The sequence below is a fragment of the Neopelma chrysocephalum genome, unplaced genomic scaffold (genome assembly GCF_003984885.1).
Source record: "Neopelma chrysocephalum unplaced genomic scaffold, ASM398488v2 Primary Assembly neopelma1_319, whole genome shotgun sequence".
In the NCBI taxonomy this organism is placed as follows: Eukaryota; Metazoa; Chordata; class Aves; order Passeriformes; family Pipridae; genus Neopelma; species Neopelma chrysocephalum.
Genome location: NW_020897981.1, coordinates 151,637 through 177,767, shown reverse-complemented (window position 1 = coordinate 177,767; position 26,131 = coordinate 151,637). Strand labels below are relative to the sequence as shown.

At 51.1% G+C, this 26,131-nt stretch overlaps 1 protein-coding gene across 1 annotated transcript; it reads left to right on the top strand.

Moving 5' to 3' along the window:
* Positions 1 to 14,681: 14,681 nt before the first annotated feature.
* On the top strand, positions 14,682 to 25,814 carry ETF1 (eukaryotic translation termination factor 1). The gene is made up of 9 exons (XM_027705065.1): positions 14,682 to 14,876; positions 15,631 to 15,770; positions 19,116 to 19,254; positions 20,142 to 20,332; positions 20,850 to 20,979; positions 21,333 to 21,488; positions 22,043 to 22,107; positions 23,227 to 23,374; positions 24,965 to 25,814. The coding sequence occupies exons 1-9, from the start codon at positions 14,714 to 14,716 to the stop codon at positions 25,045 to 25,047; spliced, it is 1,215 nt and encodes a 404-aa protein (XP_027560866.1). The 5' UTR covers positions 14,682 to 14,713; the 3' UTR covers positions 25,048 to 25,814.
* Positions 25,815 to 26,131: the final 317 nt, after the last annotated feature.

Here is a 26,131-nt window from a genome sequence, read left to right as displayed (position 1 = left end):
GTCGGCGGGGCAGCGCCGGGCCGGGCCCTTTGTGCGGCCCTTGGGGGGGCCGTGCGGGGCCGGGGGGTGGCGGGACCGTGCTCCCCGCACGGGAGGGGCCGCGGCTGCCCCGGGCGGGGCGGCCCCGCACCCGCTCCCCCGCTTCTGCCCCCGCGCTCCGGGCGGGCGAGGCTCCTCCGCCCCGCGGGCCGGCTCCGGTGCGTGTCCCGACCGGGACCCCGGGCCCGGTGCGGCCCCCGCTCCCGGCCCTGGCGGCCGGCCGTGCCAGCTGGCACCGCGGGCGGGCGGATTCCAGCCGGAGGAGACGCTCCCGTGCCCCCCGTGCAGCCTTGGGCTGCTCCCAAGGGACCAGCTGGGCCGGGGAAGGAGCGGGGCGAGGGCAGGGAGCGGGGGCTGAGGCAGCGCTGACTCGAGTGCTTTTCTTACTGACACTCACTTGATCCGTCTCACCCCTTCCAGGGAAGGGCTCGGCTCCATTCCCCTGAAAGCAACCTTTTCCAAAGTTTGGATAGTGTTAAATTTCAGGTCTAATCCCACTTATATCGTCCTGGCGCTTTAATTTCTTTTTTTCCCACCAGAAGTAGAATTGCTGGTTGTTCCTGCAGGTGCTTCGTGCCAAAAGTGCCTGTTTGGGTGGGTAATTCGGCAGTGGCTGGTTACATTGGTCAAGGACCCACTTGGGCTCGAGGAATTGTGAGATCTCAAGGTTCTGGGGCTGTAAAATAGCAAAGAAAGTGTGTCTCGGGATACACTTTTATAAAATAAAGATGAAAGGTTACTCCTTGTCCAGCACAGTGGCTCCAGTTTCCACAGGCTCACCTGAGCAGGTGTTTCTGTACCTGGGGCACCACTGGCAGTGTTCTGTGCCCCACAGAAGCCTTGGGACAGCTCACAGAGGCCCAGCTGCCCTTCTGCCATTTCCTCAGTGCTGGGGCTTGTTCTGTGTAGAGCAGGGCGGGGAATCATTGAGCTGAAAACTAACCCAGGCAGGAGGGGAACTTGAGCCACAGGTCTCCCTAAATATATTTTACTCTGATATATGATGCAGCTGTGCAGGGTTGGGGCTGTGGGAGAAGGGAGTGGGGAGCCTGGGCTGCCCTTCCCTATGGCAGAGTGGACTTTGGCTGCCAGAGCTGATCACTGAGCTGTGCCTTTGAAGAGCACAGGTTGTGCCCACAGGGGTCCCAGCAAGCACAGAGCTGCTGCCTGGAAATACAGAGAGCTTGGGAAGCCAGGGGCACCCACTGCAGCCTGTGAAATAGGTGTCTGTAACAGCACTGGGGGAGGCTGGGGGAAGTTGAGAAGTGTAGACTTGGCATTTTGGGTCTCCCTGATTTAGGAATGTGCCCACCTCTAGTATTGTTTGGGATAGGAGAAGGTTAAAGGTATTGGAGAGCTCCTGGCAGAGGGGAGGCTGAAGGGCAGTGGCTGTTGGGGGTATCAGCTTCCTGGGGCCACAGCCCAGGTGCCTTCCCTGGTCCCCATCAGGGACCCCTGGCACACCTGCTTTGTGGTAAAGGTGCCAGGGGCACCGTCAGATCCATGTGGGAGGTTTAGCTGAGCCCCCTGGATCCAGCACCTCTCTTAGGTGTCGTGATCCTGCTGTTCCTTGGTTAAATATGTGCCAAACCACCACCTGAGGAAGGCGCTGATGGCAGCAGTTCTTACGCTGCCTGTGTGGGAATGCGTGTTGTGCTTCCAGGGAGCCCTGGCTAAAATTATCCTAGTTTGGGTCCAGTAAGGAGAAGAGATGCTGCAAGTTGTGCCAGCTGCCCTGCACAGGAGGTGTGAGCAGTGGAACAGGCTTTTCCGGCCTTTGGGAGAGTCGCTTCCTCTTCCTGTGGAGTAGGAAGACCTGTTCTGGGGTGGGTTAGGGGGCACAGCCTTTGAACAGGGTGATGTGGAGGGCCAAGGACTCCTTGGCGTCTCCACCTTCCCTTACTCATGTCCTCCTAATAGTGACCCAGCAGAGTGTCCCAGTTTCATGTGCTGGTTGTTCCTGCAGTGGATCAAAGGGACAGGAAATGGAGGAAGCTGGGTTAGACATTCCGTTGGCATGTGGTGGTTGGGGCACCTCTGCTCTCATCCAGCTGTTTTGGGAAAATCCCAGTGAAGTCTGCAGGATTTTAACAAAATGTGAAGTGGGCAGGAGAGCAAGGAAGTGCTTTTATGGAGTGTGAGATAGATGAGGGAAGGGGCAGTGCTTGGTCAGAGCACTGAGGGGGAAGATTGGAGCTTCAGCTTTACCAGCAGCTGGTCAGTTGGAGGCCAGCAAGGGTGGGACTGCCTCAAACTTGGAGGTAACACCCTGGCAGGAATGCCCTGGATTATTTTCCCAGCCCTGCTAAGGAAAGCAGGCTCTTTCAGTGATATCTATCAAAAGGATCTGTCAAGTAAAAATAATTAAAAACAATTTTTAACTCCTCAGCCCCAGCTCAAAGCCCTGTCTCTGCTGGCAGGGACTAGAAGGAGCTGGTATCTGTGACTTGCTTCCTAAACCAGAAGTGTGTCTTGTCTGCTCCCAGCTCTTTCAAAGTTGAGTTGCAAATTGTCTGACCCTGTACAAAGTTAATGAGTTGATATTTGTGATTTGGGGAGGTGAGAGGGAAGTAGCTGGTCCCTGCAGAGAAGTGTGAGAGACAGCACTGGGATCCGAGTTCAGCACTGCAGGCAATTAACCTTCCTGGCCAGAAGAAGATGAGGTGAAAGGCTGGTCATGAGCCAGTTATGGCCTTGACAGAAGTCCAGCCTTGTCATTCATCTCTGAGAGCTTGGAGCGCTCAGACTTTCATCAGACATCTCTGCTTCTCCCCTACACAGGGATTCATTCTGCTTTCAGTCTGTGGGTAGGTTTTGTGGAACAGATTTGGTGAAACACTGTGCCCCCAGAAGTTGCAGCTGTGTCTTCCCAGGTGGAGGTTGCAGCAGCCCAAGTAGAAGCAGTATTAGCCACTGTTTTCCCCTTATCCTCTCTCAGGGCTTTTCTGCTGTTGCTTCATGCAATTTTCCAGTGTCAGTGCTAAACTGACAATCCCTCTTTGTTCCTTTGGTCTCTGCAGTTCTGAATAGTTAGCTGGGCTATGGGCAGGGTTTTTTGCTAATCTAAGCTGTAAATGCTTGGCAAAATCAAGTATCAGCAACAACAAGCAGTCTCTTTGCTAGGAGAGGACCTGGGGTGTCACATCTGAATTGTGTTTGGAAAACTTCAGGTCTTAGAAACAGGGGCTTTCTTTGTGGAATCAGAAATGGTACTGACACCTTCAGAACAGGTGGGCATCCTGGCCCCAGATGAGCGTGCAGGAGGTGCTGGTGCAGCGTGTGGAGCTCCCTTACAGTGGTAAAACCTTCAGGAACCGCTCCCTGGAGACATCTCCTGCACCTGAACTTGCTCAGAGCAGTAGCCCTTAGTTACTTCACTGAAACCAGGAAAGAAGAGGCAAAGAGCGGGGTGTCTCTGAAGGCTCTGCCTGCAAACACAACTGAGGCTGACAAACTGTGTGTGGTAGAGTAGTTTTTCCAAAGTAGGTGTTCTGGAAGGTGAGGGGAACAGGGCAAATGCAGAAACTAAGTCTGAACAAGTAACTTATTCTGGTTGTAACTGGAAGAAATGTTTCCAAGCAGGAGAATGGTGACAAGAGAAAGAGAAGTTTTGGTGTCTCCAAAGCTGTGGGAAAGCAAAGTAATGCTGTTTCCTGCCTGGGTTTGGATTCTGCCAGGTTGAGACTTGCATCTACTATGTGGGAGAAGCCAAATGTGAGAGATATAAAAAGTCACCAGGAAGGACAGAGGGCTGAAAATACGTGGGAATTCCCGCAAAGTGAAACGTAGTTCTGCTTGAGGGTGGACGAGCTCGTGTGTTTCTTGGACATAAAAGATTTGCCCAACTTGCTTTGCCCAGAAAGCAACATTTGCAGGTGGGTTCTCCTGCAGTCCATCTGGAGCCTTGCTGGTCCTGATGGAAAGGGCCCAACCTTGGAATTAGCCACACAGTGCTGCTGTTTCCCAGCCTTGTGCAACAGGGACAGGAGGCTGTGCTGCTCCACACCCTCCTCTGGGATGTCCTGGGACGGTGCCGTTTTGTGACCAGGCAAGCTGGCAAGACTGAGACCTGTCTGGTGGTTCTGGAGAACAAACAGGATAGTCTTGACCTGTTCCACTGATGGGCCTTTCCAAAAGCAGCCTGAGAGCCCATCTTCCTGTGAGTTATCACCACAGCACCAGCTGCTGGGCTGCATCTGGGGCCAGTGACAGCCATGTCCTGTACTGGTTTGCCTTGTTCCCAGTTTCTTTTGAACAAAAGCCTGGGAAACTGCTGGTGGTGGGGTTCTCTTGTGCTGTGCTGGTGAGCTGGATTTCCCTCCTGGATTAGGCAAAGCAAATTCTCAGTCACTCCTGGGAGCCCCTGCAGCACTCGCCTGTGGATGGATTGTCCTGCTGGTGGCAGGTGCTGTGCAGCTTCGTGGTGCTGAAGGTGCAGCTGTGCTGGAATGACTTGGACTGCAGAATAGTTGATGTTCAACTCTGATGTGGATTCTCCTCCTGCTCCATCCCAGGCACAGCACCCTGGATCAGGGGTGTACTCTTGACTCGGTGTAACAGCACCACGGGGTCCAGGCAGGTATCAGTGCAGCTGTCTTGGCTTAAAGGGATGTCATGTACCAGGAGGAGCATTTGGTGTGGGATTTCATCCCTGTGACTGGCTTGTGGCTGCACTGCCAGAGATGTGTTGGTCCAGAGGCTCCCTCCCCTGCTCCCAGGCTGGCAGCAGATCTTTTCCTACCTTCTTTATCAGGATGTGCTTGTTGTTGTGGCTGTGCCTCAGGTCTGGGCTCTCTTGATATAGGATCTGTTTCTGCAGAGCTGGAGCTTTCACCTTAGGACAGGGAGTGTGATGGAGACCTTGCTGGGTGAGCTGGTCCCTCTGGCAAGGTGCTGCTTGGCTTTCCAGGTGGTGCTGTGTGGTGGTATGTTAAGCTAGTGCCAGTCATGGCATAGCCTTGAGGGTCTCTCCACTGCAAACTGGTGTTTCCAGTGGACCTCTCTTTTAGGAAAGTCTTGCTGCAGCTGGAGTTTGGACTGGGCCAGCGCTGGGGTAACCTGCTGTTTGTCACACTGCTGGGAATGTGGGACAGATGTGGGACAAGGACTGGAAGAGGAGGGTGTGCAGAGTGGCACGTGGAATTTATCTTTACTGACAGTGAGTTTTCTGCTTTGACTTTATGATCTGCCATTACAGTGTGGAGTGTTTAGGGAAGAGGTTATGATTTAAGGTCTTACCTAAGCCAGATTGCTTCCTTAAGGTGGTGCTTTCTCAGCCTGCTTCTGTCAAGGGGAGTTCCTGAAGGAAGTAAAGGTTATCATATTAATACTGCCTTTTGCTTCTGGTAGTGTGAGGAGAGGGAGATGTTTGCAGAGAGGCTGGAACAGAAACAGTCCCGGGCAGAAGGGACAGCTGAGGGCTGTGGCAGTGAGCAGGTAGGATGTGCAGCAGCTGCTTCCACGCTGTTTCCCTGCTCTGGCTGGGGAGTCTCTCCAGGCTGCCAGTCTCCACAGCGCTGGGCTGGAAGCTGAATATGCATTTCATGTGAGCAGGGCTGGTCACACCTCTCAGGACCAAGGCAGCGTCTCTTGTGTTTCAGTGGTGCTGAGGGTGGGTGGTCTGAGAAAGCCACCCCGTTCCTGTGCCAGGTGAGAAGGCAGCTGGAGCCAGGGAGAATGGCCAAGGGGTTGTTGATGTCCTGCTGGTTGCCTGTGTCTAATTGTTGTAAAACATTTCCTGGGCTCTCACCTGCCTGCTCTACCTGTTCCTTTTGAATTACAGCAGCAATTAGGAAGTGCTGTTTGGAGAGAACTTGCCAGTGAGTGGCTGAAAAGAACCCGAGCTGGGAGAGCAGCTCCACGTCAGAACTCAGGGAGCGTTTGACAGCCCTGGGTCCTTCAGCAGCCTGGTACCTCTTTACAACTGCGTGAATCATTAGTGAGCAGTGTGATTCATGCACAGATCATCATTCACATCGAGCTAATGAATGAGCCCCTGAGGAATGACGTGGTAGGAGATGGGAGCGAGCACCTCAAAAGAGGACAGACTTTTTTGGCTTGGTGGCAACGATTTCTTTTCCCCCCTGTTAGCCACCTATTGCCATGTAGCTCTGAGGCATTAACATCTTAACAAGCAAATCTGGATTTGTTGTTTCAGTCCCTCAGTGTACATCTTGTACCCAAATGGCCCATTAGCATAATGCAACAAGTCTTTTAAACTTGGAGCATTAATAATTGGAGAGGGAGGAGGGAGAGCAGGGGAGCAGTGGCAAAACTGAGCCTCCCAGTGAGTCACAAATGTCTGAAGTGCAGAAATGTCTGTTCCACTTACCAGTAATTGGGTATCCGGGCTTTCCGCATGAGGTCAGATGCAGCCAATAGGGCCTATTCCAAACGTGTTTCGTGGTGTGTTTCCTTAGATCCAAGGATTTCGGGGTGGCATTGATTCACCTGGCCTGTGGGGTGTGCGGGATCTACTTGTGCTGATTCGGTGCTCCTCAGCAGTAGGGGGTGAGGTTGGGCTCTGCTCCTGGAGCTGCACGAGTGATTTTGGGATCTGGGTGCTGTCTGAGCAGCAGCCACAGTGTTGGAGCTGCTCCAGTTGGGGATGGGGGGACTGGGAACATGGAGCTGCCTCTGTTGACCTCTGGGCAGGTGGTGCATGGTGGAGCAGTGGGCAAGGGCTCACTGTTACCTGCTCCTGTGCACCCTCAGACACATGATAGCTGGCCAGGCTGTGCTGTGGAGCAGTAGAAGTCCGTGACCTGATTCTTCCCTCACCTCCATGCTGTCCCCGGGGAGGGAGGCGAGTGGAGCTCAGGAGGCAGGTCCTGGCAGCAGGCCAGGCTGTCAGGGGGAAGCACTGCCTCACCTGACCCTTGGTGAGCACCAGCCAGGCCTGCCTCTGCTCCTGCTGGAGCAGCCATTTGCTGCCTCCCTGTGGGAAGCTTTCCCTGGCTGCTGGAGCAGAGCACGGAGGGAATCAGACTTGCTTCTCTGTCCCAGGGTGGGTTCTGGCTTGGTGCTTCTCTTCCTAGCTGGCACTCAGTAAGCTTGGTGGCATCTGGGGGCTTCTCCTCTCTGAGAAGGTCAGTGGGTTAAGGTGCAAGGCCAGGATACCTTTCCAGGACAGTCTTTTAATGTTTGTCTTCAAGCTCCTCTGGCTGCACAAAGTGCTCTTTCTGTCCAGTCTGCCAGCATTAGCAGAAAATGGTGAACAAGATTCCTGTCTTGGGCTCTGCAAGGACTACAGCAGGAGAGCTTGGCATTGTGTGAGCCATGGGGGAGCAGCTGCATGGTCTCATGCTGTGCAGCTAAGTGGTTTTCCTTTGTCCAGGGTAGAGGTGGCATTTACAGACTGATGAAGGAATTTGGTATCTGGGGTGTTTCCTCAGTTCAGAGGAGGGGGGCTCAATTTCTCCAGTTAATGCTTGTGCTGAAAAGGATTCCTGAGGAAAGAATGGCTTGGTCTCCTGACTCTGCAGTCCCCTCCTCATACCCACCCTGCCTCCATCTTGTGCTTTTTCTCTGCTTCGGAGGTGTCACTCGATCCAGAGAGGTGAACTCTTAATTTTGCTTGGGAACTGGACTCTTCATTATCTTCATACCCTTTCTTTGGATGACTTGGAAACCTTTGAGGAACAACTTGTGTTGGTGTTGCCTTTTAGTAGATAATCCAAGAGTCCTGTGCAAGCTGTGGTGAAATGCAGAGCACCACTGAGGTGCGGGTTGTGAGGTTCTTGCTGAAATTGTGCTGTAGGAAGTTCTGCCAACAGTGTGGCTTTTGGCTCAACTCCACATTAAACTTGAGTGGAGCTCTGGTAGGTCCCACTCTGAGCTCACCAGTGCTGTGTGCTCTGTCTGGGTGTCTGTGCAGCACTTGTCTCCTGCTGAGCTGTGCTCTGAGCCCATTGCCTGAGTAGGGATAGGAATTCATGTTTCTGATGGACACATCACAAAGCTGTTGCCTCCAAGCAGCAGTTAGGTTGAGGCATGTTGGTTGTGTTTGTTGCAGAGCAGTCAGCTGATATTTTCACAGGCAGTGCATCCTTTGGCTTCCAGGTGACATTGCCTCTGAAGCACTGGGAGGGATCCCAGACTCCTGAGAGTCCCTGCTCTTTCCTAGCAGGCTGACAGGATTTCCAGGAAAAGTTGTGCAGCTTGTGCATCTGCTGTCATCTCTCTGGATTTGGCATCTCAAGTGGACTTGAGCCACTTTCTATTTGATGAAGGCTTTGTCTTATTAAAAGACATTAAGTTTTAAAGGGCACAGCTGTGACCTGTTTATGTCTTCACAGCCATAATTCATAAGTTGTGAGAGCATGTGCTTCCCCATGGCAAGGTCAGAGCTGTTGCCTACAGGGCAGGGATGGACCGGGAGCATCTGATGGCCTGTGTGTTGTAAGAGAACTCAAACCAGCAATTTTGTACTCTCCTATACCAAAGGACACTTACTTTTTATAGCACTCCATTCAGCATCTCTGCTCAGATACAGGATCAAAAAATATTTTTTACTTACATCACTGATTCTGTGGACTGTGCCCTCGACTGTGGTGAAGCATCACGTGCCTGCAGTGCTGGGGATGTTTGTTCAGAAGCAGCTCTGCCCTTGGACCTGTGGCATGTGCCTGATGGAGTTCTGCCTTGGATTACATGGATATTGCTGGCAGCTGTCTTGCAGCTGGCTGTGGACGTGTCAGTGATGGAACTGGTTTAGCCATCGTCTGACTTGGGTGGTCTTGGCTGTCCAGGCAGCTTGGGCTCCTGGGAATATATTGTGCCTGCCCAGTAACTCAGTCCTCCTGGATGGAGACCAGCAGAGGTTACCTGGGGAAGGTAACATGGCTTGGAGCACTGGGTGGCAACAGTTGTTTCATGGAAAGCTTCCTAGCTGTGGCATGTGGTTAGGATCACCTTATCTGAAAGCTGTTTGCTCTGTGCTCCTGCCAGGCCTCATGCTGCCCTTGGTTCCTGGGGAAAGCAAGATGCGCATGAAGCTGTGCCCTGTAAAAAATAGGCTCATTTTGAGTCCTAGAGAATGACTGGCCTCCCTTGCCTCTGTATCCCCGCATTACACGGGGTGCTATCACACAGTGTAAAATGTTTCATTGTGGAACAGCTACAGCTCAGCTGCTGTTTGTCAGGTCTCTGATACCACAGGGCAGGCCAGTCACTGCTATTTATATAGCATGTCTGGGAAATTACTGCTCTCCCGTGCCAGCAAATATCCCAAATTGCAGGAGACAGGTTGACTGACTGTTCCTTCTCACACTTCTGGCTGTGGCTGCTCTTGTCTGCCAAGTCGAGGGGAGCTGTGGCTGGTGCTGCTGGTTTGGTTTGTGTGGCATGTTCAGGTCACCATTTCACTGACACAACACTCTGTAAGGTGGTGGGAGCCTTTTACAATACCATTTCTAGTTTCAGCTGAAAGCCTCAGGGTCTGCTCAGCTGTTCCTTCTGATGGGCACGGGAGTAGAAACCAAACCTCTGCAGGTGAGGATGGACCCCCAGAGCAGGAGGCTCCTGTGCCAGCTCCAATGGAGCAACGTGGCAGCTCATCTCCGACATGGGGCACTGCCCACTTTGGGCACTTGCCATCTGCTGACAGAAACACAGAACGTGCTGAGTTGGAAGGGACCCACAAGGATCATCCAGTCCAACCCTCAGCCCTGCACAGGCCCATCCCCAAGAGTCACCCCCTGTGCCCCAGAGGATCATCCAAACCCTCCTGGAGCTCTGGCAGCCTTGGGGCTGTGCCCACTGCCCTGGGGAGCCTGGGCAGTGCCCAACCAGCCTCTGGGGGAAGAACCTTTGGCTGAGATCCAACCTGAGCCTGCCCTGACACAGCTCCAGCCATTCCCTGGGTGCTGTCCCTGGTCCCCCCAGAGCAGAGCTCAGTCCCTGCCCCTCCTCTGCCCCTGCCCAGGCACTTGGAACTGCAGGGAGGTCTCCCCTCAGTCTCCTCTGCTCCAGCTGAACACACCAAGTGCCCTCAGTGTCCTCACACGGCTTCAAATCAAGGCCTTCCCCATCTTCATTACCCTCCTTTGGACACTCTCTAATGGCTCAATATCTGCCTTATATTTTGGTGCCCAAAACTGCCCCAGCATTGCAGGTGGGGCTGCCCCAGGGCAGTGGATGATCCTCTGGGGCACAGGGTGTGATTCCTGGGGATGGGCCTGTGCAGGGCCAGGAGTTGGGCTGGATGATACTTGTGGGTCCCTTCCAACTCAGCATGTTCTGTGATTCTGTGGTCTCTCTTAGGCAGTGCAAGAGGACCTTGCAGGGAAAACAAGCTCCTTGGATGCTGTAGTACCTGCTTGCAGGCAGAGTGGCAAGACTTTTCCCTTCAGCTTTTTGGGCCTATGTCAGCGGGGATTCAGTGCTGCCCACGCCGCCACTCGCTGTGATAACTTGTTAACACTTACTCTGAGGTCTCTCTGTCTGAGAAAGCTGTTTGTTTTGTGGTACAGTTGCCTGAAATTCCTTTATTAACGTCGAAGTTTTAATGATAAGAACAGACTGTCCTATACACAAACCTTGATTTTCTAAAGAACTTGCTGTCTTGGGAGAACAAATATGCTTGTTCTTACTTCCCCTTTTTTCCCCAAACAACTCTCTGCCAGGCTGTAGGAGAAAGTTGGAGCCTACCTGCAGTGCTTTAGGAAAAGTTGAAGCCTAGATCCTCATGTTCTATCCCAGAGATACCTAGTGCTGCTCATTCCAGGCAGTGATAAATCTGAGCTAATTGCCAGTTCCTGGCAGGGCTGGCACAGTGAGTAGTACCCACAGTGCCAGGCAGCACAGGGCTTCTGCCTTCCCAGAGCTGGCACTTAACTGCCCCCATGGTTCTTACAGTGTGTGGGCTGGTGCCCTTGGTGCTCCCGATTGTTCTCCCCTCCCCAGTCCCACGTGCAGTGGCACACGTTGTGCTGGCCTGTGTCTGGGGTGCCCTTTCCTGCAGAGCAAACATCCCAGAGCATCACGTCCTTGGATTACAATGGCAGCTCTTTGGCTGCTGTGCAGGCACTCCTTAGCCCAGAATAGGGACAGCAACTGTCTGGAGCTGCTGCCATCTCCCTGGCTCAGTTCTGTCGGAAAGCATTAGCTTCCAGCTGCTCTGGCAGAGCTTGGCTGGCTGTCCTAAACCAGGGGGAAACCTTAGCAGTGCTGTGAAGCTGGGATTGTGCCGAGCAGGATATAATCTGGAACTGGGTCCATCCTTCCTTCAGGAGCACTGGGGGTGATCCAGGGAAGAAGCAGCTCATTCCATGCTGGATCCCAGTGTGAGCACTGCACTTAATCTGGATCCAATACTCAATTCACCACCGTACTGGGTGTGTGGGGCCAGGCTGGGAACATCCCCTGTGCCTCACACTCAGCAGAGCCCCCTGGGATTGGGGTCTGCTCTCTGGAAAGACCCCTTTTGGGAGGCCTGAGGATGATTCAGGGGAAATACCTGACTCATTCCCGGGTAAATGCACTCCTGAGCCTGGTGGCAGCTCATCTTGCAGCTGCCGGGGGGCAGGATGGGATTTGCAGAAATACCTGTTGTCTTGTTGAGGCTGCAAAGACCCAGAGGAGACCTGGAAATTGTCTTCCTTTGCAGAATAACCTACTTTTTTCTGAGTGTTTTTGAACAACAGCTTTCTTAGAAACCCATTGCTGCGTCTTACGTCACTGTGGTGAGTTCAGCAGATGCAACCACAGGGTTTTTTAGACCTTGCCATCCTGCAGAAAGGTCACAAGGCACAAGCTTGCTTGGAGAGGGGAAAAATGCCCTTCCATAGTAGGATAACAAGGTGTTAGTGGTGTGTGAGGGAGTCCTGCAGCCATCCTGGTTCCTGTCGCCCATCTGCTTCAGCTGGTGTCTTGCTGGTCTCAACCATTCTGGGATGTTTAGTGACCGGGTCCTGACCTTGTGCTTGTTGGAGGAAGAGGGAGACAAGCAGAGGGTGCTGGCTGTCCCCTCAATTACCTGGCTGCCTAATGAGCCGCTGGGCTGGGTGGCTGGGCTGTGCCCAGCGGGCAGTGGCAGCAGCAGCACGTGGCAGGGGCTCCCCCTTGGGTGTGCAGGGACACTGGTGACAGGCTGGCTGGCTCCTGGTGCTCCAGGCTTCCAGCAGCCTGGGATGCCACGGTGTGCTCGGGCTGCTGCTGCTCCCGTGGCAAGCTGCACGCCAGCTGTGTCACTGGATTCTGCAGGAGTTGGTTAGAGCCAAAAATAGCTTTGGCTTTGTAGTGGTGAAAGCATGCCAAAGCCAAGAAGTGCACTTGATGTTGGTAGTGGAAGGTGCTTTTGGATAGAAATGCAGGCTGGAATTTGCTGAAGGGTTAGACCAAGCACAGTGCTGTGCTGTGTTGAACTAGTTTGAGATTTAAGTGAGGGGGAGTGCAGCATTGGAGAGACCCTTCTGGTTTGTTTGTTTGTTTGCAGTAATAAATCACGATGGCTTGTGAAGGCCACTGTGTCACCTTGGGCAGGGCGTTCCCAAGGGCCAGGGATGTGACTCTGCTCTGTAGATAAGGTGCTGTGTGTGGTACAAATAACCCCCAGTCTGATCCCACGGTGCTCAGTGCTCAGTTCTGGGGCAGTGGAACACAGCACGGGGCCAGGGCTGGGATCTGAGGGCTGCCCTGCATTTAAAAACTGAAGGTAGCTTTACAAGGGCTTTTTTACTGAAGGATTGATCGTGGGAGGGCACACCCAGCCTTCCTTCTTGCTGTTTACAAAGCTGGGGAAGGGGCTGGAGCACCAGGAGCAGCTGAGGGGTCTCAGCCTGGAGAAAAGGAGGTTCCGGGGGGACCTTCTGGCTCTGCAACTCCCTGACAGGAAATGTAGGTGTCGGGGCTCTTCTCCCAGGCAGCCAGTGACATGACTGTCTGCTCTTTCCCCCTGTCCTCAATTCAGGAAAAATTGTATGAAATCTCTTCCTAGCAGGAGAGCCAGGGAGCGCTCACCTGCCACACTGGGATGCCCTTAGTTGATGCAGGAGGTTGGGTGTGATGTTCTAATCTCTGGAAAGACTGAGACTTTCTTTGTTCAGAGGAAGAGATGAGTGCTACTTTCAGGGAAGTTAGGAAGAGTTGCTTTCATTCTGATCAACCTCTTCCTCAAAGGAGCCTGCTGGGAATGATAGGCCATTATCTCTCCCCTAAGGCTGGTGCCATTCACTGGGGTAGCCAACTGCTTTAATTGAGCAGGATCTGGAGTGTTCTTGGCTGGTGTGACCTGGAAGCCTGAGAGCTGTCAGCATGGCTCAGAGCTCCTTCTGGGAATAACACGGGCAAGTGTCTCTTTGTGACTTTCTTGATTAGTGTTATGGGGATCTTGGATATTAAAACCAATTAGTTGTCTTTAAGGTCGGGGACTTATTTGACCTACCAGCATCTGTTTCAACTTGGCCTGGATTGAAGATCTTTGGGAGAGGGCTGTACAACTTCTGTAAAGAGGCTAATGAATTGATGCTTTTTAAAGCACTTCCCTGCAGCCTCTGTAGCCCAAACACTTCAGGCAGGACATTAGTGCGTGACAGTCTGGAACAGCAGCAGGCAGGGGCTGTGTTAGTCTTTTCCTCCCCTAAGAAATGTAAAAGACCAAAACCCTGTTTTTTTTGATGTCTGAAAAGCACTTTGTTGGTTCTCTGACTCAGAATCCTGAGAAGAGGTTTTTTCACAGAGCTTAGCTGGTTTGCCCTTGAGAGAGGGCTGCAGGATACGATGAGGTATTTGATTTTTTTGCCATTACTCTAATGGGAAGCATGAGGTCTGGGTTAAATTTGAGACAATGCAGAAGCAGCACTTCGGACATCTGGGATACTTCAATGGCAAATGGGAGGTACCTGCTGGAAGGCAGATGGGAACTTCCCCAATTTTCCTTCTGGCTTTGGATGGATTTGAACCATGAGGCGGCTTTGGGGATTAAGACCTCTGCAGGATCCATCCCAAAGCCGTAGGAAAAATCAATATCAAACTTACTTATTTTCATGTAATTTAAGCCTTTTCTGTGATTTGTGGGGTCTTATCTCCTGACTCCATGCCTGGGGTTGGTGCTTGTGAACCAGCAGTCATGTGCTTAAGCACAGTTTAGTTAAAGCAACTGCCAGAGCTGGGGAGATGCTCTGGAGAGCGGAGTGCTAGTGGGGAAATAGAAAAGGCTGACTGAGGCAAAGGGATCCTTCCAGTTTTGTTTTCTGTATTAATCTGAGGAAAACAAAGTGTTAAAACTGCACTTGGGCTGCCTGGTGCTCCAGCTGTCTGAGAACAAATGGAATGGTCCTTAAAGTATGTGGCTGCACTGTTTTAAATAATCTCTGCTGGGAGCTGCTTCCCTGCCTTCAGCTCCCAACCCTCAGCCTGCACATGTGTTCTTTTTTTTCCCAGAGTAGCATCCCAAGTTTAACAAGCAGCTTTTGGAGGACTTGCTTGGTAGTGGCAAACCTGAACACTGGGTTATGGAGTCAAATCCTCTGAAGAGCCTGTTTTGTTTTCTTTTCTGTCCCATTATTGTCCAGCAGAAGGGGAATTACACCGGTAGCAGTGAAGAAGCATCCTTGGCAGGGCGGGAGGGATGGGAGACACTGGCATGCGTGGAATATCGTGTGGATACACTTGTTGCTTTGGCAGCTGGCTGCTCACAACCCCTCTCTTTTCCCTTCTCAGCAATGGTACCAGCATGATATCACTGATCATTCCCCCCAAAGACCAGATCTCGCGAGTGGCGAAAATGCTGGCGGACGAGTTTGGCACTGCCTCCAACATTAAGTCTCGAGTGAATCGCCTTTCAGTACTGGGAGCCATTACATCTGTACAGCAAAGACTGAAACTCTATAACAAAGGTAACTTCTAGCTTGTATGGATGCTGGCACACTTCCCTTTCTTGGAAGCAGCCTTAAGTTCCTGCACTATGCAGTTTTCTGCTAATCAAATCTGTTGGCCTGTGCTGCTGTTTTGCACTGATATTCCAGGTATGTTGCCCTTGGATGGCTACTACAGGGGTGGACTTTGGGACTAGAATAGTGTGGCGGTCCTTGTCTTTAATAAGCAGGCTCATGATTCTGTCCTTAGCAGTGCTGACTCTGCTAAACTTGGCCAGATTTAGGAGCTATTTATTCCACAATAGTTCATTTGCATTAAAGTGATTTTGCATCAAGCAGAAACTTCTGTGTGCCTTATGCACCGTGCAGCTGCCATCATTTGGGAGGGAACAGACCCAGACCATCTAAAATGAGCACTGAAAGAGTTCATCATTATTCCCTTTACACTGGCACGTGGCCTTCCTTGGGATGGTCAGTCTGTAAATCACTGTATGAGCACTAGGAAAGCTCCGTGGGGCTCTTCAGCCTTTCTCTGGGTCCTGTGAGTTTGCAAGCTCCTGGGTTTAACAGATCATCGTAGGCATAAGTGCACTAAATTGAGTTTGTTTTCCATTGTAGAGCTCTGGGAGGGAATGAGGTGGGGAAAAGGAAGGTTAAAGATTTGGGAACTTTAATTTCAACTTTGCCATAAGTCTCAAGGTCTGGCAGTTAGTTTGTGATGGGTGCAGCTTGCCATGTTTCTTAGTGAACTAAAACTGCATTGTGTCATTTATAGTACCTCCAAATGGTCTGGTTGTTTACTGTGGAACAATTGTGACAGAAGAAGGAAAAGAGAAGAAGGTCAACATTGACTTTGAACCTTTCAAACCAATCAATACGTCGTTGTATTTGTGCGACAACAAATTCCACACAGAGGTAAGAATTCTCCTGTTGCAGCAGCCAAAGTCAGCCTGCTTTGCTGGGCTGCCTGGGCCCACCTGGGTGTGCTGAGCCTGTGGAACAGCAGGCTTTTGGGAGCACATGCTCTGGGGAGGGCTTGTGACTGGCCCCAAATGTGTGATGTTTGCTGAAGGGAGTTGAGGCACTGTCCAGCTCCTGCCACACTGATGTCATGGCCCAGCCCGTGACTGCTGAGCTGGTGTCACCCACAGACATAAACTCCTCTCTGTAACTGGAGGCAGAGAGATTTCTTCTTAGCTGCAGAGGCCCATAGATCTTATTCCAAGCCAGGCCTTAAAGTACTGCCAAGATAATTATCAGTGTTGCCAGTCTTGATATCAGATGTGTTAACTGAGACCCTTGATGGAGAACTGGCATGTGCCTCATCTGTCTGGGATAAAGTGAGATTATTTTTATCCAACATCTAATTAAGTTAAATGAATGGTTTGAGGCATATTTAAAGTAATGTGGATTATAGCAGTCAGTTTATTGCCTCTGTTTTGGCTCTGGCAGGTGCAGAGGTCTCAGTGTTTGCAGTACACCATTCCCCCCACGTCCAGGGCGTTCACCACAGTAGATGTGTGGGCTGAGACTTAATTGCCTGTTGTCAAACCCATGTGACATGGGCCTGACAGGCCCTTCAGAGAGGTAGTTCTGCTTGTTTGCTTGGGTTTTTGGAGATCCAATCCATTCATTACTGGCTTTCAAAGGGTAGGATTACAGGAAGGAACAGGTGAGGTACATCCCTGATATTCTGTGTCCCCACAAAGGATGAAATCCCAACAAATCTTTGGCCTACCAGCAATACAAACCAGTGCACAGGTCCAGGTGTAGAGTTCTGCTGAGTCCATGTGTCCACAGGCAAGTGAAAGCAAGAGGTAAATAAGAGAATTCAGGAGAGAACCAGGGAGGTGTTTGTCCCTGCCGTTGTTGGCAGTGGGACAGGGGCGGGTTTCCTTCTGCCCTGTCAGGAGAGGGATTAACTTGGTGTCCTCTGCTGAGGCTACTGCCTCAGGGCACTGATTCAATCCAGAAGTGCCCAGCAGGCTGTTCCCAGGAGTCAGCTCCAAGTACACAGGTGCTGGTGTGTGGTGTTGCTCAGGCAGAGCGTGGCAGTGACCTGAGAGGACTCTGTGGTCGTTGCTGCTCCGGGTGGTGTGATTGCTGACAGGCCCTCCCTCTGGGGCTGTGTGCTCTCCCCTTTGGAGCAGGGGATTATTTTACTTCTGCAGAATCAGATGGAGCTGTAAGAGCCTGCTGTGTGATGTGAGCACTGAATTCTGGGCTTTGTCCATCTCTTTGGTTGTAGAGCAATGCCTTTAACCCCGTGGTTCCCCCAGCGTGTGCCCTGAGCTAACAGACAGGGCAGCTGGCTCTGTGCACCCACAGATTTCCTAGGAGAGTGAGGGAGTGTGAAGGAGCAGGGAAAGGAAGTGATCTTCACCTTCAGGCTAAAGCTGCAAAGAGGAAACTCGGTCCAGGCTGCAGGAACAGAACAAAAGCAATAGTCTCTTTTTGGTGCTTGATAGGTCAAACAGTGGAATTGCTGACAGAGGGGAGACTGAGGGAATCACTGATCACTGGGTACTGTATTAAAATAAGAGGGAATCAAGAACATCAGAGCTGCAGTCATCTGCTGCCTGGCAAGAGTTATCTGATAAGAATTCCTCTGGATGTTTTATTGCCTGTGTGAAACCAAAGCACCTCCCCAAGGGGATCAGAGCCCGATGGGTCTGAGGGGCAGAGCTTACAATGACTTATTTTGATACCTTGGCTGGAGCATTCATTGCAGTCACACGATTTGCTTGGCTCTGTCCCAGTTGCAATGTAATATGCCACTTCCTCCTCTCATTCATCCCGCTGCTGGGGAATTAATACAGAATATTTACTTTGGCCAGGAGATTCCATTAAACCTTAGTGCCTGTTTCTTTGAAGCTTGAAAGCTGTAGCTTGGTTTGTGGATTTTGGAAGAGGATGACTGATGGTTTTTATCCTTTCAGTTCAGCCCAGTAATCAGGCAGGCAGGCTAAAGGGCCTGTGCAATAAACCATCACCATCACTTCCAGTATTAAACTGGGGACTTAAAGCAATCCAGAGTTTGACAAGTTCTCCATCCTGCTGATGTGGGTTTGCCAGTTAGAAAGAGGATTCTGGCTATTAGTTTTTTGGGGCATGTATAAATGAGAAGGAGTATGTGTGCTACGTGTTTCTACCTGCTCAAGTGGCCCTTGAGGGAGCAGTAGCTGACAGATTCCCTTGAAATGGGAGTTTAGGGTCGGGTGCTTGGGATGTCCCACACCACCAGAAGCAAGGCTGGGCAGGAATTTGGGCAAAAGTAACTCAAACCCCTTGATGCTGTGCAGTGCTTTAGTTGTTGGTCAACTTAAATGACCTTATGGGATGAGTTCAGCTGCCTCCTTTACGGGGAAGAAAATGGAAGGATAACTTCATTTTGCAGCAAATGTTATGGCTGTCTTCTCCATAAGCAGTTATGCACAGAACAACTATTGCTGCTGTGACTTGTGTTCTGTAAGGCTGAATCTGCCACAGACACTATAGATTTAATCATTCTGCCTGTGGGGCTCGAAGTCAGCAGGTGCAGCAGCCCAGTAGTTGTGGTAGAGGCGAGTTGAGAGGCTGTGTCAGTGCTTTGGAGTGCAAAACTGAACTGACAGTCAACTGAACAAGTTCTGCTTTCCTGGCTGGAGTGCTGGGAAAATGCCTCTTCCAGCTGTGCCAGCCAGGGGGGTGCTGCAGCCTTGTAGGTGTGATCATTTCCCTTCTCACCTCCCTGAGCCCAGCTCTGGGGCTGTGCTGTCACACCTGCCCGTGACCTCAGGTGAGGAACTGGCGAGGCTGTGAAATAGTGATCAAAATTAAACTCGAGTTTCCTTTGTGCTCTTGACAGTGTTGTGTGAGATTGGATTGTACATGGAAGGAATCCTTCCCTGGGAGGGTGGGGAGGCCCTGGCACAGGTTGCCCAGAGAAGCTGTGGCTGCCCCATCCCTGGAAGTGTCCAAGGCCAGGTTGGACAGGGCTTGGAGTAACCTGGGCTAGTGGGAGGTGTCCCTGCCCATGGCAGGGGGTGGAATGAGATGATCTTTAAAGTCCCTCCAACCCAAACCATTCTGCAGAGGCCTGGAATAGTCACAGCTCCTGAATCTGCTGCTCTTCCTGTAGTTTATTTGTAAAACAAGCAGCAATGACCACCTACAGAACTAAAACTGGTTGAGCTGTGCTGTCTGTGGTGGCCTGTCTGAGCCAGGGTCCCTCACCCCCTGTCACCCCCTGTGCTCAGTGACACCTCTGCTCTGTTCCAGGCCCTCACGGCGCTGCTCTCCGACGACAGCAAGTTTGGCTTTATTGTAATAGATGGGAGTGGGGCACTCTTCGGAACCCTGCAAGGAAACACACGAGAAGTCCTGCACAAATTCACTGTGGATCTTCCAAAGAAGCATGGTAACACACTAGTCTGCCTCTAGACTGTCTGCAGCAGCATGTCCTGGGGTGGGATGTGGGGGTGGAAACAGGGAACTTGGCCTGTAGGGGTTTAGCTCTATTCAAGTCTTTGCTTCCTTGGAATCTGACAGCAAAGCCTCTAGTCTGAACCTTCTGTCAGAATTAATGAATCATGGTAATATGCAGCTGATCCTAAAAGTGGCACTTTTTATTTCTTGGTGCATTTGACCCTTTACTTGTTTTTGGGACAGTTGTAATGAAATGTTAGTAGCACAGGTAGTAATCCCACTTGGTTTAAAGGTTGCATCCTGTGGTGTTGTGTGCAAACATCAGTGAAGAGCAGGAAGTTGTTCCCTGCAAGAAGCACAGAAGCCTCATGGAGCAAGGAAAATTTGAGTTCCACTCTATAATGCTGTGTGGTAGTCAGGCACTGACTGTTAGATATTCCTGGCCTACTGTCAGCAAACTGTCTGTTAGGTATTCCTGGCCTGCTATCCTGTGGAGAGTGGGATGGGACAAAATAAAACAGAACCGTGTCCCGCAGTAAGGTTGTGCAGCAGGGACTGCTGGGCTCACTGCATCAGCAGTGCACCAGAGGAAATGCAGAACGTGCACAGATGTTCAGTTTCTATTGAGAGTCTGTATAGAAAAAAAAGAAAATCACCATATTTTCCTCTATGGGATATGTGGAGAAAAATCTCTTGCTGTGAGTGGACTCTCTTTGTTCACTGCCTGTGCCGTGAGTGTCACGGCTCGGCTTGTGGCACACTGCTTCTGCAGGCTGCAGCTGCCCTTGGCTTTGGCTCTGGAGGGCCTGGTTGGGCCCGTGTTCTGATAGCCCTCCTGCAGTGCAGTGGTGCCCAGGCTGGCTCAGCCCTCTCGTGCAGGTCGGGGAGGTCAGTCCGCCCTGCGCTTCGCTCGCCTGCGGATGGAGAAGCGGCACAACTACGTGCGCAAGGTGGCCGAGACGGCCGTGCAGCTCTTCATCTCCGGGGACAAGGTCAACGTGGCCGGGCTCGTCCTGGCTGGGTCAGCTGATTTCAAAACTGAACTCAGTCAGTCTGACATGTTTGATCAGGTGAGTGGCCTTTCCTGAGCAGAGCTCCCCTGTTGAAGCTGTTGGTGGTAACACGGTGATATCGACAGTAGCTCTGGGATGCTTCTCAGGCGGGGTGTAACTTGTGTCTGAAGTGACTGGATCAAAACTAAAAGTGTGGGATATCCAAAGAGCTCTCCCCTTCCTAATCCCTCCTTGCAGGAGATCTCCTTTTCTTAAAACAGTGCCAGTAAGAAATCTGTCCTCCCTGGTTTGGAAATAGCATTCATGTTCTTTGTCTCCCCAAATCTAAAGTAGAAGTTTATAGGAATTAAACTCCAATAAACCAAATCTTAGTGTTCCTGTTGCCTGAAAATTGTGGTTCAATATCGTGCATTCAGAGGTCCCTCTGACTCAGAGCTTGTGCTTGCAAGTGAAGCCCAGCAGATGAATGCAGTGACTCGTGCCAGGCCTGTACTCTTGTGGTGGGATGAAGGAATCTGATGGCCCTGCTCTGGAATAGATTTAATTTTTCCTGTCTCCTCTTTCCCTTGTTTAGCGGTTGCAATCCAAAGTGCTCAAACTAGTTGACATTTCATATGGAGGAGAAAATGGGTTCAATCAAGCGATTGAGTTGTCAACTGAGGTCCTCTCCAATGTGAAATTCATCCAAGAGAAAAAACTAATAGGTAAGTGCACGTGCAGCCTCCTCCTGAGCCAGACCTGTGTGGCTGAATATGCTGGTTGTGCTTCCACCCTCCTGGCAGTGCCTTTGGGCTGCCCCAGCCCTGCCCTGGTGGCTGAGAGCGTGACTTGTGATCCTTTCTGCCACCTGGGCACCTCAGATACTGGAGGGGGGTGTTTGTTTATTTTTTTTCTCCCCATCTTCTTTAGCCTTCTCCAACCATTCACCAGAGATTGCCTTAGTTCCAGGCCTTCTGGCGACAGTTTCTTCTCCTTGCATTCGAATGAAGCTTGTTTCAAGCTGTGTGTGGTGTGATGGGTGCTGGTGACAGTCTCTTTCTTTGTGCCCTGGCTGCAGGACGATACTTCGATGAGATCAGTCAGGACACGGGGAAGTACTGCTTTGGTGTGGAAGATACACTAAAAGCCTTGGAAATGGGAGCAGTAGAGATACTGATAGTCTATGAAAACCTGGATATAATGAGATATGTCCTGCACTGCCAAGGCACGGAGGGTAGGTGGCGCTTTGGGACACTGGGTCCTTGGGGGTTTGGCACCTGAGCTGTGTCACGAGGAGGGGTCACTCTGGAGGAACTCCCTGAGGAGATCTGATCACAGGGGGGTTGTGTGGGCAGGTCACTGACCTGCAGCTTCCCAGCTCCGGGGGAAAATCCTGTAACAAGCAGGATTCCCCTGCAGAGAGGGAATTGCAGTGCCAGGGTGGCAGTTTGTCACAGGGCCGGCCTGGAACCTGCCTTCCAGCTGTGAAAGTGTGATGCCAGAGGGGAGGCTGATGTGACCCTTAGGGCCAGAAACACCATCCTCACTGACTGCAGACAAACCCTGTGCCCACAGCAGGGCCTCTCCCTCTTCTGGTGTTGGCACTACAGCTGTTCCCTGCTGCTGTGCCCTCCTTGGTTGCTGGGAGAGCTTCAGCTGGGTAGGAAGGCAGTGCCAGTGAGCAGACCTTTTAGCTGTAATTGCTGGCTGTGCTCAGTCTCTTGCTGCCTTTAACCTGCATCTGGTACCTTTATCCAACCTAATACTATTTCTTTTCTTGCTTCTCAGAGGAGAAGATCCTGTATTTGACACCAGAACAAGAGAAGGATAAATCCCACTTCACAGATAAGGAGGTATTCCAGCTTTGGGGCTTGTGGGTTTATTCTCAGTTACTGGTGCAGGGCTCTGGACATCTGCTAGTTTGGCACAAGCACATGAGCATGGTGACCTTCTGGAACTCATGTGAGACTTCAGGGCAGTAACCTCTGGCTCTTCTGTTCACCTCCAGTGTAACCCCTGGACTTGCTTTTCTCCAATCTTCCCTGCTGCCAGTTCCAAGGCTGTGTAAATGGGCTGAGGTGACAGGCAGTACAGGGCCTTTGGCCACCTTCAGACCATCTGCTGCAGGAGTTTGGTGGCCACCATGCAGGCCAAGGTCCCAAACCATTGCTCCCTGCTCACTGTGCACTGATTTGGTCCGTGCAGAACCACTGTGGGGTTACAGAGCATGACACGGGTTGAGGTGCAAGGCAGGTTTGCTGTGGGATGTGTTGGGTGTGGGGGGGGTCTGTGATACTTTGCAGAGTAAACTGGGCAAAAAAGTGTGTCCCTTGCCCAAAGGATGGGCATCCCTGAGTCATCAGAGTTGTGCCAGGGAGGCCGTTTCCAGCTCCTTTCCCTGCTGGAGGGAATTGCTGATTCCTTCTGTGCTTGGAAGGTCTGCAGTGTTACCTGCAGTGCTGTGTCTATGTCAATAATCACTTGACCTTCTAGTTACAAAACTGTGCTTTTGGCCTCTGTATTTGCATGGATCAGTGCTCCTGACTGGAAGCAGTGCCTCTTTGAGTGGGCTGGAATCTTTGCAGGGTGTAGAACAAGTCTAAAGGAACAATGAAAACTGAGAGTGTAGCATGAGGTGACACTTGAGCAGAAGAACAAACAAGGCATTTTCTCTCTGGCTTTTGCCCCAGGTTCCAGATTAGAGAGGCCCAGAACAAGGCCTGTCAGTGTTTCATTTTATAGCACCAGGAGCCTTCTGCTTGAGCCAGCACAGTCTGACACAGTTGTGTCAGGAATGCCTTCCACCACGAAGCTTCCTGTGGAGCATTAAGGGTGCTGTCCTTCTTAGGAATGACAGAACCATGGTGATTTTTAAGCCAAAGCCAACTTTTGGTGTGAATTTTCTCAATACCAAACAGACAGTGACCAGGACAGTTTTTATTATTCATTTCTCCCTTCCAATGTCTCCACAGACTGGGCAGGAACACGAACTGATAGAAAGTATGCCCCTCCTGGAGTGGTTTGCAAACAACTACAAGAAATTTGGAGCAACATTGGAAATTGTTACAGACAAATCACAAGAAGGATCCCAATTTGTGAAAGGATTTGGAGGAATTGGAGGTAAATTGCAAGAGAAAAATGTGGTGGTGGGGGGTTAGTGGTTGATTTGATAGTCTGGTACCAACAGTGGGATTAGTCTTAGTCCTGTCAGTCACAAAACTGGTTCAAGAAGCAGTGGTGTTCACTGGGGCTGTCCAGGTGAACTCGTTCCATGTGCAGCAGGATGAGGATGCCTGGTGGGCAGCTGCCACCTTCCAGCTGTGTTCCTCAGTCCCTCTGTCCTCCAGAGTGCTCAGAGGGAGGGCTGCCCTCCTTTCCAGCTGGGCATGTCAGGAGGGCCCTGAGCTGCCTCCCTGTCTCTGCAGTGCCCCGTGTGCAGGGGGATCTGACAAACCCCAGCCCAGCTCCTGGGGCAGTTGGATCTCTTACTCAGCTCCCAGACCTTCCCTGTATTTTGCTCCCTGATCTTGTGCTTCTTGTCAAAGTGTTTTTAGCCCAACTTCCTGGAGCAATGAGGCCCTGAAAGGCTTTAGTCCTTCTCCTGAGCTCAGTGACCAGGATCAGCAGAGCTGCAGGTGGATCCTGTGCTTCAGGCTCACAAAAATCATTGGCAGGGTAGGGCACAACCACCTGCCACGCTCCATGTTCTGCCCAGGCCAGGGATTCCAGGACAGAGCTGGGACTGCTTTGCTGCTAAGCCAGCAGCTCCCTCTGCTTGTGCTTGGCTTGAGGGATGTGAACCAGGGATGAATGTATTGGGAACAGGAATTTCTAGGCCCAGAGAACCAATCAGAAGGAAACAAGCTTGGATTCTCTGGCTATATAAGGAGCAACAGGTTTCTGAGTGTTCAGGTTTGTAATTCCAGGAGTCCTTAATTTCCTGCCAGATCCAGCCTCTTCACATAGTGGGATCCTCTTTGCTCCCAGGCCCTGTGGACTGGAAGGGAAATACTCCTTGAAAATACCCTTCACCTCAGTAAATGGGATACAGGCTTCCCAGAACCCTGGATTGGTGTTTGGGGTGGGAAGAGTCCAGGAATACAGCCACTAAATCCTGCTTTTCCTGCACTGTAAAAGTAACCTCAGTGCCAGCTGCCCTCTGGATTTAACTGACAGGCCTCTGTCGGAGCAGTTACAGTGGAACAAGTGATCTGCTACTGGTATTTTTTGGAAATACAACCCTAAAAGAAATATTAGGAAGAAAATTGTTCCCTGTGAGGGTGGGGAGGCCCTGGCACAGGTTGCCCAGAGAAGCTGTGGCTGCCCCTGGATCCCTGGAAGTGTCCAAGGCCAGGTTGGAGGGGGCTTGGAGCAACCTGGGCTAGTGGAAGGTGTCCCTGCCCATGGCAGGGGTGGGATGAGATGAACTTTAAGGTCCCTTCCAACCCAAAGCATTTCATAATTCTGTGATACGATTCTAGAATGGGCTCAGCTCTTCCAGGAGGAATCTGGCCTGGCTGGGCAGGTGGGCATTTCTTCCTTTTGGCCGTGAGTTCCCTGTGGATTTGTCACTCAATGTCTGCTACAGGGCTCAGCAGGAGCCTGAGCCAGCTGCTGAACATTAATTGGGAAGCTCTGGACGTGCTGCCAGGGCTCAGGAAACTGTTCAGGTGGAATTTTGAAGAAGCTAAAGCGTGTTGTCTTTGCCAGGTATCTTGCGGTACCGAGTGGACTTCCAGGGCATGGAATACCAAGGAGGAGACGATGAATTTTTTGACCTTGATGACTACTAGGTAGTCGACCTGGGTCCGGCAAAACGTGCCTCGCCCCTCCAGCATCCAACCCAAGGAGCAAACTCATGGTGGAAAACACAACAGATCCCTGCCTTAGAATTGGAACATTTCCAGAACTTGATCCACAAGCATTGGATTTAAGAAAGCAAAACCCTACACTTTGATTTGTCATAGTGTCAGTACAGCAGCAAACTACTAAGTTCCTATATGCCACTTTGGACTAATTTAAAAAAGAATCCCAGTTTTTACTTTTACTCAATGGTGAAATTGGTTGCTCTTGTATTTTATGGAAATGATTTTTTTAACCTTCATGATACATTAACTGCTGTAAACCTCTTCCTTCAAAAATTAATAGAAGTAAGATCCTACTGGTTTGTTTCTTTATACTTTGATTGGAGAAATCAATTGCTGCATTTGGCAGCGCCGTGACCCATTTACATGGCATTCTCAGCTTAGACTGCAGAAGAAATGTAACGAGGTTGGAGCCATTCTCTTCAAAAGCTTGAGGAGGCACCGACCTGAGTGCTAGTTCATAACGTGTGGCTTGCAAATTCCAATGGTTTGGGGAGGCTCACCAGCCAAACGTGCTTTAATCTGTTTGCAGAAACACTGCTCTTATAAACTAGGAAATGCACTTCATGGATTGCAATGGAAATGCTGCTGAAGTCTCGGGCTTAATTTGGATTTGAGCAGTGCAGCCTTCAGGAATTCTATTTTTTTTTTTTTTTTTTCAGTCTTGACAAAAATAAACATGAGATTTCAGTGAAGTAAGGTACACTTGGCTTTTTGTTCCTCAGTAAGTTTTTCTTTTTGCTTTAGGACTGCGTAAGGTTTCCTTGATTATGTGAATTTGAACCCACAGTTCTTTAGGGAAGTGGGTATTTTACAGGAATACTGAGTCAGTGAAGGCTGAAACTTTAGTGCTGGGGGTGTGGAACATTGGATACCAACCCTTTGGAGCGCTGGCACAGGCCCTGGGGACACCATCTTCCAGCACTAAGGCAGTGTCTGTCCTGCAGGGGATGTGCCCTTCATGGGTTAAAGCCCCTGGGTGCCCCACACCCCCAAGGCTCTGTGTCCTGCC